We start from the raw sequence: 15,726 nt of genomic DNA, 5'->3' as shown, positions 1-15,726 counted from the left end.
TATCCGAAAGTTTTCACATTTAACGCCCGGTTCCATTCCACACCCTGCAGGGTTTTTTTTTCCTATTTAATCTAGATTAGTGGAGAAGGGGAGGAGGAATTATCATTGTTTATTAGAAGACCGAGTATTTTCAATGACTACATGTACTTCAATTGATTATTGAAACGCTAAGATCCTTTCATTAAGGCCCTTTGCCTGGCAATGTGTACGCACAAAGGCAAAGTTCCAGTAGAATTAATTTGATGCCTCGATGCATGGTGATTATATTTGTGCTTTCCAACAGGTGGTTCAAGACACTAACACCACTCAAAAATCAGTTGACTTTCTGGTAGATGCTTCAACTCTAAGTTCACTTCAACCCCAATGAAATCCAGACTTTGACCAGTTATATGATCACAGGCAGGAAATTTACCGATAATTTCCTCACATAGGTCTCTGCCTATATATGACTATCCCTTTCAAGTTGAGTGAGTTTTGGTGTTCAGATGTGCTATACTTTACTTAAACCAGCCATTTTGAGATAAGAAAAAAGCAATAGTCATTAGATTATGTATTAATATGGAAATTAACTTGTTTGCGGAAGAAGAAAAGACTTTAGTTGGATTTCTGAAACCGTGTTTCCATAAATTGGGTAAAATATCTCAATCCTCTACAAATGAAGTATACTGGACATTAAAAGCTTATCCATTCTAGAATTCTCTACACCTACTGCACACATGAATATTCTGTAGGAATCCTAGCTCTAAGCTATAACCTCGTACGCTTTATTCATGTGGGAGCTAGCTAGACGTTTTTAATTTGGGACCTATAATATACATGTAATATTTCACTTCTCTCATAATTTATTAAATTCAGGCATGTTTGTTCTTACGGTTTTTGAAAGATTTTAAAACTGTTTTTTTTTTTTTACTTCAAATTAATTTTATAAAGAGGGAATAATTAATGTGCATGAAAATAAAAAATAAAATGAAGTAGGAAATGTGTATCTGCGTGTATGGTATAGCCTAGCTGGCTTTTGTATGACGACTGTATGCTGTCTGACTAGAATCACCTTCCCTCGTGCATGGGTAACTAGGTGTATTTTTATTTATACCCAGCCCTCCCTCGATATCTTTTCAAGGAGATAGAGACACGTTAATTATTAGGGGCTGATATCGATAGTTGGCGTTACACATGCCTTCCTTTTATATAGGAAATAACCCTTGGCTAATCATGGTTATGGTTAGTGTATTAATTATTGGTGAAAAATATTGGTAAGTGGCAATACCATAATTAACACTGGAATATTAGAGTATAATTTATTGTTAAATCATTTCTAATCAATGCACGCTGGAATATTGACCGATCTTTTACGCATCTTTTAATTAATAAAATGATTTATTGTTATTAAACTTGAGAAAAGTAGATGCTGCCTATCTTGTTTCACCCCGTGTACATATCCTTGTAGCTCGTGAAGGTACATGTGAAGCTTAAGGTCAAATCTCAACTCTTTCTACAATGACATGTATACATCCATGATACATTGATGGTATATATGTATGCCAATCTCAAATCCCGACCTTAAACTTCCTAGTCATGGAAATGGAGACCAACATCGATCACAGGTTGGCAAGCACAGCTCAGCCTCCAAGCTATCATATATTATGCTGGAAATGTTCTTCAATTATCCATCTCCCATGTGTTATCGCATCATCCATCACTCTTACAGCTAAATTTTGTGTCTGGATCGATTTTTACATGGTTAAGAATCTATATTATTATATTATGGAATCAACCTTATGACAATACTGTTTCATTCCAAAATCTGCAGCTTTGTCCTGCGCACCTGAGTTCTCCGGTCTTCGCCGTTTATGTCCCAACAACATCAACAACCGCAACTCTCATTCTCAGACTTCTCTTTGCTCATGTTCTCCTTGAAAAAACCTCTTCAAAGCATTGTTTCCGTGGCTGGCGCTGGAAGGATGTATTTTTAACTCTTCTTTCTTAACATCTCGCTTCTTTATTCAATGTCTTCTTGCTTTTAAGTTGTCTTCAAGGCATTGATTTTTTTTCCCTCCCCTACTTAGTACATTTGATCAGTCTACATGCATTGGCCTTATAACTGTTTAATAGATCAAAAGATCAGATTATACAATTAATCTAGGCTTATGACCGATTGAAAATTTCCCACTTGGAAATTTTGCCACCATCAGATTATATAATTAGGTATTTTAGCTGCTGAAATGGAGTGAAAGATGAAAATGTCCCATGTGCTTTTGTATAGCGTTGAACAATTTTGAATATTTTTTTATATTTAGTTTAGAGAGTGTTTGGGACGTGGTTATGGTTGTTTTCTAAAAGTATTTTTTAATTAAAAATATATTAAAATAATATATATTTTTTCATGTTTGTTGTTTTTGTGATACCGAGAGCGTTGAATAATTTTGAACATTTTTTTGCATTTACTTTAGAGAATGTTTGGAAGTGTCGTTACGGTTATTTTTTAAAATATTTTTTATTCAGAAATACATCATAATAATATTTTTTTCATGTGCTTTTGTTGTTTTTGTGGTGATACTGAGAGCGTTGAATAATTTTGAACATTTCTTTGTATTTAGTTTAGAGAGTGTTTGGAAGTATGGTTACAGTTGTTTTTCAAAGTGTTTCTTACTCATAAATACATTAAAATAATATATTTTTTATTTTTTAAAAATTATTTTTAATATCAACGCATCAAAATAATCTAAAACACTAAATAAATATTAATTTTAAAAAAAATTAAAACATAGATTGGTAACTGTCCTTAAATATGTTCAACTCCTCCTTTCATCTAAAGATCATTGAAATATAATGATTTTAATTATTTTTATGGGCTTGCTGGTGATTGAAAATGAAAAGAAAGAAGTTAGTCATGGTGGCTAAGAATTTGTATTTAAAATTCAATTAAAAATTGTAATATTTGATATAAAAGTGATTTTGTCATTAAATAACAATCTTATAAATAATTTAATATTGCGCGTCAGTATCATGATATAAAATATTATGTATTTATGAGTTTCATGTAAAATTTAATTTTTTAAAAAATAGAAGTAAACCAAAAAAACAAGCAAATTATAAGAGATTTCTTGTAATTAACCCAAAAATATATATTGAGATTTTCTATTAACTCATCTTGAGTTCGCGAGTTATTATTTTGCGAGTTATCGAATTTACTTATCATATTCTTTGTAACCTATAACTATGTATGTGATCAATGAAAATAGGACTGAAGAGTTATAATTATGGTAGTCTTTATTTTTTCCAGTTCAACCGTGTTTTTAGAAATTATACCTGTCACTATATATAATAATAATAAAAAAATTGGTTTCTGTGGGTTTATTTTTATTAATAAAGTTAAAATCCATTTAATAAAAACTGTCTAATATGATTTGATAATGTATGTAAAAAATATTAAAAAAATAATAATAATTCTAGTAGTGCCCAACTTGTCATTGAGGGAACGGGTGGATAAGAGGGCAGGTCGCAGCTGCCCGCTACATCCGATCAACTTGCCCGCCGGCCTTGATTTTCTTGGAAATTTGGATTGAAAAAAATAAAAAGAATAGCGAACGCGCTTAAAAAAAGTGGAAAAGGCTAGCCACCAATTTAAGGCAACGAACAGCATCAAATTCCCAAGTTTTCATATAAATAAATAAATAAAACAGACACAAAATATAATTGATGTAATCAAGTTTTCAATAACACAATTAGCATAATTTAGAATTTGTTTGGCAGTGTGGTTGTGGGTGCTTTTTAAATAATTATTCGTATTAAAATGCATGCTAATTATATTTTTTTTATTTTTTTAAAATTATTTTTGATATCAGCACATCAAAACAATCCAAAATATATAAAACACATTAAATTTTAATAAAAAATAAATAAATTTTTTAGAAGCACAGATTGAACCGTGTTTTCAAACACTGCCTCATTTTTTACCCAAACCCAGCAAGCCACCACCAAGAAAATAAAAAGGAACAAATATGCTCACCAGACACCACACATAAACACAGTTCCACGGTGATCACCGAGTTGTCCACCAAATACTATACTCCAATCCCACACAAGATAACACTAAAACAAGCAGCGAAAGAGAAGAGGTATTGTTTTGGAATATTTTAAAATTAAATAATTTTAAAAAATTAAATATTTAATTTAAAAAAAAATCACTTAACAGAAACAAATGGAGTATTCCTCTCACGTAGCAAGTCCACCGCCTGTAGTGAAGGGGACCCCAAGACCACAGAAAAGGTCCCAAATTTTGTCCTCTTAACGAACACCCAAGACACCAGCACAACAAAAACAGCGTGCTCTTCCACCCCCTGATTTCCCTTCTTCATAGCCGCCATTATTGGCTCTCCCTCTCTCCTTATCTATTAAAAATCTCTTCTTGAAACAATCCTACAACTTCTATTCTTTCTCGTAGTTACTAACTTACGACAATGTGTAGAACCACAGACTTTCATGGGTTGCAATCAAGAACCCTGCAAAATCACTTAAAGATCAAATCTTTTTACGTCCGCCTCACTGGTTTCGAGCCCAGTAACAAACCAGTAACCGAGTCACTCACTCTTGTTTATCTTCCTCGTGCTCATGATCTTGTCGTTGATGGGTCCAAGATTCGACCCGAGTCTAAAGCGTTCTTGGGTCTTTATAGGATTGTTGATGTGGATAATAAGGAAGAAGATGGAGGGGTTATGTTCGGGTCAAGAGAGCGGGTTCGGGTCAATGAAGGGGTTCGATTTGAGGTTTATTTAAGAGAAGAGAGGGTGTTAGAGGGGAGTTTTAGAAGAGAAGCTGACACGGAAAAGTGGAAGTTGGAGTATTGTGGTGGCGGCAGTGAGGTCAGGGCGGTGGAGGTTTGTGTGGCGGTGGAGGGACACGTGGCGTTGGTTAAAAAGGTGGTGGAGAGGAGAAAGAAGAGTAGAAGAGGGTGTGATAGGCTGGAGGTGATTCCAGAGGAGAGGGAGGTTGCTGAGGATGAACCGGACGGTGGATGTTGTTGTAGTGATGGCGAGGGGAGGCGGATGTACGGTGGAGATTTGGAAGAGTGGTGTGGACCAGACTGTGAAAAGGTCGAGATGGAATTGGAGGGTGTTAGATGGGCTATTGACGTTGGTGTTTGGGTCGTGTGTTTGGGTGTGGGTTTCATGGTTTCTAGAGCTTCTGCCAAGAGCTTGAGAAGATTACTTTGAAAAGGATATTTTTGTTCATCTTGTGTAATCAATTTTAACTCGTCATCAAACCTAAATCATAGAATCTTTTCCTTGAATCTTGTAATCTTTAGCCATTTGACTATCATCATGATGTTTACCTAAATTGATGTTGAGATTTCTACCCCAATTTCCACTATCATTATTTCTTCTATAGAAGACCCAGAAAGCAGCCGGATCAAGTTTTTTTAATCTCAAAATGAGGCTGCTACAAGGGCGAGACAGCTTGCTCCACTAAATTGGAAACACCTTCATTATGCTCTCAAATAATTCAAGTCCGCACAGATGATACGAATCATCGTCCAAGTAGATAAAATGTGGGCCTCAAGCCAGGAAAGTTCATAGCATGACAGAAAATGACGACCCTCCTTGACTGGAAAACAGCCCTGTGTTCAGCAAGGGAGGACCAAGCCCTGCTACCAGGGTTCAGGATAAAAAAAAAGGGCTACCAGGGTTCAGGGTAAAAAAAACCTTCAGCGAACCCGACAACCAACTTGAGTCAACAAATCAAACACATGATTTATGACATGAAATTGAGATGTCCTGTAAATAGAAAAGCAAAAAAACACTAGCAAAAAAATATTAAAAAAATACTTGAAAAAAATATAAAAATGGACTCAGGTTAATCCTTCAGATCTATTACCCGGGCTATGAGATCAGAGGGTGTCTACAAAAGATAAAAATACAAAAACATCCTTGTACAGAAGATATTGGATTATTTTATTATAGGATTATATTAGTAATTTTCTTGTGCATTTAAAAATTTAATTACCAAAATAACCTTGTATAATCCTCAAAAATATTTATACCTTGGTAAAACAACACCATATTCCTAAAGTTAAGGTGAGATAAAACAACTAAGGGATAAAAAAGTCATGTATTCTATGTGAGTTAGGACACAATAAAACCTAGAATTACTGTTTTGTAAAATTTGAATATATTTTGTTTATACTGGTTTGTTTCTCAATTGATACAGAAGCAGGAGCACAACCAACAAAATTAAGAAAAGACGATGAATAATAATAATTTAATTGATCAGGTTTTAAGTTTATTTTTTAATAATTATAAATTCAAGTTTTTTTAAAACTATTAAAAATTTATTTAATCGAAATACACGTAAGCTAACTCGAATACATATGATTAATTAAAAAAAAAACATTTGACTAATCATTAAATCAGGGACTATTTTTTCTTGATTTCACAGTTTCGGTTATCTTATTAGAGCAAGTAATTAACATCACGTATCCTTGGAGGCTTAATCCAAATATCAAGCGAGGAGACAGCATCAATCCATAGCACGTTTCCTGATATCGTTCGGAATTCAAATTTAAAAGAAGCATGAGAAAACTATAAATCTATACAACATAACATGGAGGGTCTGCTTGAAGGGAGTAATTTAGTATCAATATTTGAAAAGTATCCTCAAAATATCATGATCACGAGGACAACAGAGGGGGGACAGTGCTGCTTGTCCAGCTTCAATCCGGATTCAAGAATGCAGCCAGGTAAGTTTCTGTCTGCCTATAAAATACTGTCTCGAAGCTACAGCAGCATTAAATCCTCGCACCGCCCACATTTATTGGGCACTGACACCGCATTGGCATCGAAATGAAACTGAGTTCACTACTCCAACTTATCTCTATGGCTTCGCAAATTCTCTCGTCTATGCAATTGCCGCTACTTTAATTAGTTTTTATGAGGAAAGGTTGATTCCCTCTGTGCTATGCAATCATTGAACCAAAATCATGTTATCTAAACTCCATCTATGATCCATTAGAAATTTCTGATCAATTATTTTAACAAGAACAAAAAGAACTTCAAAGATATATTTAATAGAATTACTCACATTATTTGGGTAGCTATAGGCAGATTTTGGACTTATTTTTCAAAATGCATGATGTCATACTAATAAATATAATTTTTTTATCCACCTATTGGATTTAAATGAAATTTTACTATAATATTTTAAAGATCTTACTTTATATTGATTAAAATTTTGGATAATCGAATATCAAGAAAGCCTTGTAATAAGATTCAAAAGCTACTATGCGAGAATTATATTAATTTTCTAATTGATTTATGATTTTTTTTTAGAATTATTTTATTATTTTTCTAGCATTTTTTAAAATATTTTTATCTAGTATAAATAGGATTATTTAGCTTTCAGTTATTATTTTTTAAAAAAAACTTTAATTTCAACGATTATTATTATGGGTGAGAGATGAACTCTTTTAATTTGAATCTTCATTGAATTACTCTGACTTATTAAATAATTAACCAAATTTTATAGTTTCTTTTTACTTCTTATTTGCATCTTTTTATAGCTTTGTTTCTCAATCCTTCCCTCAAATCTCGAGCATGTGTTTTTTTTAATTCCCTTCATAGATAAAAATAGTTGTATTTTTTTTCTAATTTTAATTGTAACCCTTCATTTTCAATCTTTTAAAAACAAAAAAAATTGAAACATTTTTTCTGCAAAGTCAAGTGCCAAACCAACAACATGATTTTTTTTACTCCAGAAGAAATCCACAACGAGCTAATTGGAACAGACCAAATTCAATATGAAAATATCAAATTATATTTAAAAATTACATGAAAAAAAATTGCACTGTGTGAATCTACAATTCAATGAAGTGAGGAGCTACAACAATTCAAACAGCCAATTGCTTAGCTCTTTTAGTTTTTTGTTTTGTTTAATGCGAGAATGATCTATATTTTTGGAGTGGATTATTCTTTAGTTGTAGGGTTTTGAGTATAATTATATCTGAATCCTTTATAAGAAAAATAGATTGGTATTTCTCTAAATTCTCACCACACTGATTTTTTCCAAGGATTTAAATTGTAAAATGGTGCTTTTGGAATTAAGTCATAGGTTTAGTAACATGAAGGACTAAATTGAAAATGTGTTGAAAACCAATGAAGTGAGGAATAGTTTAGTCTATTTGCGGTGGTTGGGAGATTATATTTTTTAACAAAAGGAAAGGGACAGAGGAAAGAACATGATGAATAAAGGCATCCATGTGGAACCTGTAGACCGAGTAGATGATCAGCGGGGCCTCCATGTTAAATATAGTGTCCTTTCCGAGTCAACTGCCAGAGGAGGAGACACCCTTGAGCAACCTTAACACCTTGGTGTAGAAATTCTAAATCATGGTTGTTAATTGTCACCTGAGGTCTTCATTTATGAGTTGAAGAGGCTTGTGTATGACCGAATATAAATGTGGGATTGTTGGAATTTTCTGTTTGTTTTTGTATTTTAAAAGTAATTTAAAAAAATTTAATTTTTTTTATTTTAAATTAATATTTTTTATTGTTTTTTAATCATTTTGATGAATAAATATCAAAAATAATTTTTTAAAACTAAAACATATTATTTTGATATATTTTTAAGTATAAAATATTTTAAAAAATAATCACAGACAATTCTTAAATTAGTCCTTATCTCAGTGTTCGAAGATTGATTAGAATGGTTTGCCATGTCTGGTATGTCCAGATTTTTTCTTTATGATATTGTATAGCAGAAAATTATTAATGCTCTCCATAATCACGTGATGAAATATTGTTTTAATATATTAAAAAAAAAACATATTAAAAAGTAAGAGTCATACTCATACACTCACAAACACACCATGTGATGAAATCTTTATTCAGGGCTGTAGCACTCTGCAAATTGCAAGCTTCTGGTTCCGTATATCCGTGCATTGGATCAGGAAACCGAAAGCCCAGCTCCCGAAGGGTTAGGTGCTCCAGCTAGAGAGGGCCCCTGAGCTCAGACAGGATGTGGAGCTTTAGCTGGCTGGTTTACCAGACCAGGCACATTCACCTGATTCGTCTTTGATAGTGTATTTATGGTTATTTTTCAAACAGGGCTAAACAGTTCTGGGCAATCGGAGATTATCGCATTGATACAGAGCTTATTATGCAATAAGAGAGCTTATTTAGCTTCTTTTTTTTAACGTAACTTGTGACATTATGATAAGAGAGTGCTTAGAATAGTCAAAAGTTTGTCAATTTTTCCTGTCTATTCATTTATGAAGTGAATACAATACTGTAAAGCAAAGTCCAGAACAGGTCAAATTTTACTCTAGCAGGTGAAAACTGAAAAGCATCACCCTCGTTGAAATCATGTTTCAATTCCAGGGACTAAACACCAAATATGGTATCTGGTTTTGCAATTTCTGGGAAAACCAAAACCACATTTAATCTGAAATAAAGAAGGGTCGGCCTTAAACAAAACATAACAGATCTATTAAGTTATGGCATGCACACACATGGAAAGAGATGGGCAGAGATGTGGACTGATCATCAAGCCATGATTTAGAGCCATGACCACCTCTAGGATAGCTAGTTATGATTAAGACGAGGTGCATGTGACGCCCCTTTACCTTTTACAATCCACATCTTCAAAGCAAGTTCAATGAAGGATAAATGGACCTACCCCAATTGCTTTCTTGACCTAGAAGACCCCCATTAGAAAAAAGGAAAGCAAAGCGGAAAGGAGAAAAAAGCTACCAAGAAAAATAAAAAGCTCATCAAGAAAGCAGAGAAGAAGATATATGGAAGAAGTGAAGGTGATGATGATGAGCAGCCTACACCATTCCATGAATGAATCCAGTCCTCAAGACCCCATCACCACCACCACTTGCACCAGCTGGAAATTGTACGAGAATCCATTTTATAATTCACAGCATAATATCCAGCATCAACACGAACAACATTGTCAAAGTAACAAACATCTTCATCTCCCTCTTTCAGCTCGCAAGATCGCAGCTTCTTTCTGGGATCTCACCTTCTTTAGACCTATCATGGATACCGAGCTAGATTTCGCTCGAGCACAGATCCTGGACTTGAAAGCTGAGCTTGAATATGAACGCAAGGCACGTAAGAAGTTGGAGACTATGAGTAAGAGATTGGCTAAAGAACTGGCTGAAGAGAGAAGAGGAAGAGAAGCACTTGAGAGAGTTTGTGAAGAGCTTGCTAGAGAAATTTCTTGTGATAAAGAGGAGATTGATCACATGAAGAGAGAAATGGAGGAGGAAAGAAAGATGCTAAGAATAGCTGAGGTATTAAGAGAAGAAAGAGTTCAAATGAAGCTCGCCGAGGCGAGAATGCTCTTTGAAGAGAAGTTATTAGAATTGGGAGGAACAACTACACAGACAGAACTACATCACAATTCAGCTTCCAGGATGGAACAGAAGTATCAAGAAGATAAAGAAGCTGAAATATCAACTCCTTTCAAGGCCGCAGCTATTTTGTCAAGCAAGCTAAACAGGTTAGTTTTGAGTGAAAAATCCTGTTACGACAACAGTGGTGCTGATTCAAAAGAATCAACAAGGGTGATCTTGAGTGAAATGTCATCATTCAATGACAAATCTCGTAGCATTTCATCAATGGTAATTCAGAGAAGTAGAGCATCACCAGAGCCTGAGAATCCTCACATCAAGAGAGGGATCAAAGGCTTTGTTGAATTCCCAAGAGTGATTCGAGCAATAGGATCCAAAAACAGGCATTGGGGTACGAAGCTGGAGTGTCAAAAGGCACAGCTAAGGATTCTTTTGAAACAAAAAAGCCCCATCAGATCCAACAATCTTATTATTTCATAATTAATTGTTCTTCACTTCTTTTTGTGCTTGATTAATTTTTTGTGCTCTCTTAATCAGTAATCACTGTCAATTATGTATATCTTCTTAATTTTTGTTCCTTCAAATGGGTTGCTACACACTAACACGTAGTACCTCATGTGTTTTTGTGGGCTTGTTAGTGTTGAGAGAGTGTGATCAGTTCTGATGATGTATACAACATGAGTTTTACTTTTGTGTCTAGTAATACTTAAGCTCATGAAAGTAGAGAAGGGTTGCTTTGGATCTGGGCAAGTGTACAATAATTTTTCTGTTCTTTGGCCATCTTGTCGCCTCTCAAAGGGGTTCATCTTTAATTTTATGAAGGAATATTGTCAAATTGCACTGCGCACATGCCTGACTTTTAATGCAAACAGTGGAGATTGAGATGAATAAAAGTAGCAAGATCTTTTGGAAGATAATATGGTTAAAGGGAAACGTTCTATTTTCAACTAGATTTGACATTTGACAGTTATTGTAAAAAAAAAAACCTGGAGTGATTTGATTTGAATTTGCAATGCCTAAATTTCAATAATTTACCATTAGAGGTTCAAGTCTAAAAGGGATTTTTGGCCTTTCTCTCCTTGGACTTGGTTTGTGTTTGTGGTGAAAGCTTTTGAAAAAACTTGATTTTAAAAAATTATTTATTATTTTATTGTTTTGAAGAATTTAAGAAAACAAAATTTCCTATTTATCGACTCTTAAAACTTGAAGTTAAAAAATTAAATATAGGCACTTCTTACCTGTAATTTGACAAGGCAGATTTCCTTACGAATTCTATCCTGGCGAGATGAAATAGGCCCGTGGATGGATCATGAATCCATTGGATCTTCCAGCAAATCTGAAAATTTAAAACACTGTCTTGGGCCGCGAAGCCTATTAAATCCATAATTATCAATGCTATATTTTGTGTTGATTAATTAATTTACCACACAAAAAAATAACTAAAGGAGCTTCTCTTTATGTTTTTTGGATTTTGGGTTAATGAGTTCCTACTCTGGACTCGAACAAGTAGTTAATTATTATCCATTTGAATTTTGCTTTGTCGCGGGCTAGTTTTTTTTTAATATAAAAAAAGTAAATATAATAACATAAAAATCTCAATCATAAAATGAAAAATTGATGTATATATTTAATTAAATAAATCAAAAATTATTTGTATAGTTCAAAAAAAAATATAAAACTCGATTTTTAGTCAATCAAAGTTAACTAACCAAACTCTTGATCTAAATTATAGATTCAATCGGGTTTAATATTTTTTTTTCATTTAAAATTGACACTTGTAAAATTAAGAGCCAATTAAATATCAAGGTGTTTGTTTAAAATTACGATAAACCTATAAATATCAAACTAGAACAAATTACATTTCCTAATGAAAAAACAACAAATTATTAAATGATGAAATTGAAAAAAAATTAATCAAAAAAATCAATAAAAATTCAATTGTGAAATATCAAATTGAAAAACAAAACAATCAAAAATGAAAAAAAAAATCTAAGCATACATATGCCTCGACGTAAGAAAAAAATGCCCAGGTACGCGGGCATGAAGCAACCCACATGCCCAAACATATTTAATTTATATTTTTAATGAGGCAGACAACCTGAATTATTTTAATAAATTTGTAAGCAACATGTCATATACTTTGCCCATATCTCAAATGATAAAAGGTTGTTGAAAAGTTGAGTCACTAGTATTTTATATTTTAAAAAATTTATTTTTAACTATTTTTTATTCAAAAGCACTTTAAAGCATCATATATACCTTGAAGAATCTATTTATATCCTCAAACAACCAAAAAAAATAATCAAAATCTACCTAAAATTAAAAAAAAATAATTAAGCTCGGATCTATCATCTCAGACAAGGTTAAAAACAAATAACACTTGGACTAAACTCTTTTTTTCAAATGAAATCAATTGACACCAAAATCATTTTTTCTTTGCTAACTATCATGAAACCCATCTCATCTTATGGAGCTCGTGAACACCAATTAAACTCATTTTACTATCCAAAAATAGAGTAAATAATGACTCTCTCTTATCATTGGAATCTAGCAACCCCTTCTCTTTTACCTCTCTAATCAGGCACTGAAAAATAACACAAATAAAATCGTGTATCAAAATTTATTTTTTAAAATTTAAAGAACCTAAATTGTATATATTGTGTTATTTTTAAATATCGAAGACTTAAGTGTATTTTCATTTAATCATTGGCGTGCCATCCATATTTGACATCCTTTTCATTTCATCCGCTTCTTTCAATTTAATCATTGACTAAGAATTTAGAATCGATTAGTCTTTAATTATAATTAAATCACACAAAAAAAATTTTGATAATCAAAATAAATTATTGAAAAATACACAGTATGTCCACAATGTTTTGTGTGCATGTGAATAGTTACAGCTCAACAGTAAACACCAATTTTTATCATAGTTATCAAATCCGTCCTAGGGGTTGACTTAGCCAAGGGGTCGGGTTTTGGGTTATATGGGTTGACCCGGGTCAACCAGAAAAAATTAAAAAAAATATTTGAAATTTTAATATTTCATATAAAAAAAATTAAAAAAACAATCTATGTGAATATAGATTATACATGCTGTAAATAATGAAATTTAAAAGATTTTTTATCCTACATTGAAAAAACATAACTTTTTTCTTGTGAATATAGAGTATATATACCAAAAGGTTTCAAATTTCACATTGAAAAAAAATAAAACATTCTTTTAATATTTATATAGTGAACTTTGAAATAGTTTAATAACCAACTGAAAAATATAAAAAGAGAGAGGTGAGAAAAAATGTATTTGAAAAAATAAAAATAAAAACAAGTTTCTATTTAGTTTTGTTAGGTCATCCAGATTCCGAGTTGACAAAAAATTAGAGGATTTTTTCTAAACCAATTATTGATCCGGATTTTGAATACAACAGACCGGATCAAGGCCTCGAGACACCCAGCCAAGGCACAATCTAATCAATGTATAATTTGAAGAAAAAGTGTCTGAAAATTAAGTGCTGGGCACATTAAAATAATTTAAATATATAAACAAAATATGTAAAAGGATGCGGTCACCAGGTTGGTATTTTGTTGATGTTAAAAATTGCCCTGGCTCTAGGAACCAACTTTTGTCTTTCTTACCTGTTAAAATTGCAAAGTTTACCGTTTTTGTTACAAATTAAGATTCTTGGAAACTTTTTATGCATAAGATCCTCTAAATTTATCGAATAGGGGGTCTAAATTGAATTTCTAGGATTCTAAACCTAAACATAGAAATAGAAACATTTATTGGGACCTGACTCGAAAACGAAAAAGTGGACCCATCATAATTTAGTTATTGCGTCACATCAAATTCCCCGCGGTCCCCCACGAAAACCAAGTGGACCCCTCTGTATTTCGACTCCCAATGAACACACCAGCTAACGCCGTGTTTGACGGAAAGCGACCCTTCTAGTCAAAACAAATTACGCTCTCCCTCTTTGCACATCACAGCCAATGGAAAACATGCACGTGGACGGGAGATTTCAAGTAAAACTTGACTGTCCAATGCTTCGGTGAAATTGTTATTTTAGTTTTTCTTCTTATTAATTTTCCACATAAATTATCATCTTGCCTCGAATTTTACAGAAAGTTGAAAAGGGAAATTTTTCATGTGCACGCAGCGCGTGTGACTAAATTCGTTAGAGAAAGGAACTTGGTATTTATTTCATTTACATGTTGACTTATTTTTAAATTTTAATATGGTTCTTAAATATTATTATTATTTTCTTAATAGATTTTTAGCAATTTATTCTTAAAATTATTATGTCATGGATATGACAATAATAATAATAATGTTAAATTACTCTTGAGAATTTGATTAAAATTATTTTTTTGTTATTGAAATTTTTAAAAAGATTTTGGACATGATTTTATTGTACATATAATTTTTTAAGATTTCAACTGCATATAAAATATAGATATACTATTTCGATATGTATTTTTAAGTTTTCTTCAACAATTATGAATTGTTTTTATTTAAAAAAAAACAATAATTTAAGTTAAGAAACATGTTTTCACTAAGATAAAAGATAAACAAAAGATATAATAATAAAAAAAAATTAAACTTGAGAAAGATATGTTTTATACTTTCTTTTTATGTTTTAAAAAAACCCCTAGCATAGCAATGCCATGCTATCTAGTTTTTAATAAATGAACAGTGAATAAAAATTTAAATAAATGTTCTAATAAAAAAACATTGATAAAAAAACAAAGAAAGTATTCGACACTCTCATATACAAATAAAAGAAGGTTTAATTATGAAAATTACCGAATATATCAAGGTATATATGTTCAAATAATAAGAAAGAGGTTAAAAAGAACTCAAACCTTAAACTATGTTCCTGGGATCGTTGAACTTGATGGCATTCGGTCTTAAATCCGATGCATGTGCAAGACTCGTTTAATTTTATTTTTTTGGGATAATTACAAAAAAAAAAACCTCGTACAAGTGGAACCAGATTCATTTTTAAACAACACAGCTTCTTCTTTTTGTGTGACTACTTTAACTAGATTGCCTCCCCAGTCCACCAATTTGCGGCCATACAAATGAACAGGACATCGTAGGCTGTCTGCAGAATCGCCCTCGGTTAGCCTAGATATGCTGGAAATAACTTTTTCCTTCTTCAAGTTGTAATTAATGACGGGAGCATCGGAGGCATGTTCACAAGAAACTCCAGTACTGTCCGAGATATTATTAATTGCAATAGAACAGTCTTTTCAGATTTTTTTTTTTAAAACTAACATAGTTTTAAGAAAGATAATAAGAAATAACAAAGTTTGAAAATTCTTAAGGAAATGATATATTTTATAAAGAATAGTAATTTAGAATCATGGTTCTT

The 15,726-nt window shown here is 32.3% G+C and overlaps 1 protein-coding gene and 1 pseudogene across 1 annotated transcript; both read left to right on the top strand.

Annotated features, from left to right (window-relative positions):
* Nucleotides 1–4,217: 4,217 nt before the first annotated feature.
* Nucleotides 4,218–5,361, top strand: LOC133701918 (uncharacterized). Its single transcript, XM_062126119.1, has one exon. It carries the CDS (start codon nucleotides 4,461–4,463, stop codon nucleotides 5,211–5,213), a length of 753 nt encoding a protein of 250 aa, XP_061982103.1. The 5' UTR covers nucleotides 4,218–4,460; the 3' UTR covers nucleotides 5,214–5,361.
* A 4,138-nt stretch (nucleotides 5,362–9,499) lies between these two features.
* LOC133696275 (protein BRANCHLESS TRICHOME-like) lies at nucleotides 9,500–11,095 on the top strand (annotated as a pseudogene).
* Nucleotides 11,096–15,726: the final 4,631 nt, after the last annotated feature.

The sequence above is a fragment of the Populus nigra genome, chromosome 1 (assembly GCF_951802175.1).
Source record: "Populus nigra chromosome 1, ddPopNigr1.1, whole genome shotgun sequence".
In the NCBI taxonomy this organism is placed as follows: Eukaryota; Viridiplantae; Streptophyta; class Magnoliopsida; order Malpighiales; family Salicaceae; genus Populus; species Populus nigra.
This window is presented reverse-complemented; position numbering and strand designations above follow the sequence as displayed.

Excerpts from the sequence above, each read along its gene's own strand:
- LOC133701918 (XM_062126119.1), top strand. The coding sequence starts at position 4,461 with ATGTGTAGAACCACAGACTTTCATGGGTTGCAATCAAGAACCCTGCAA.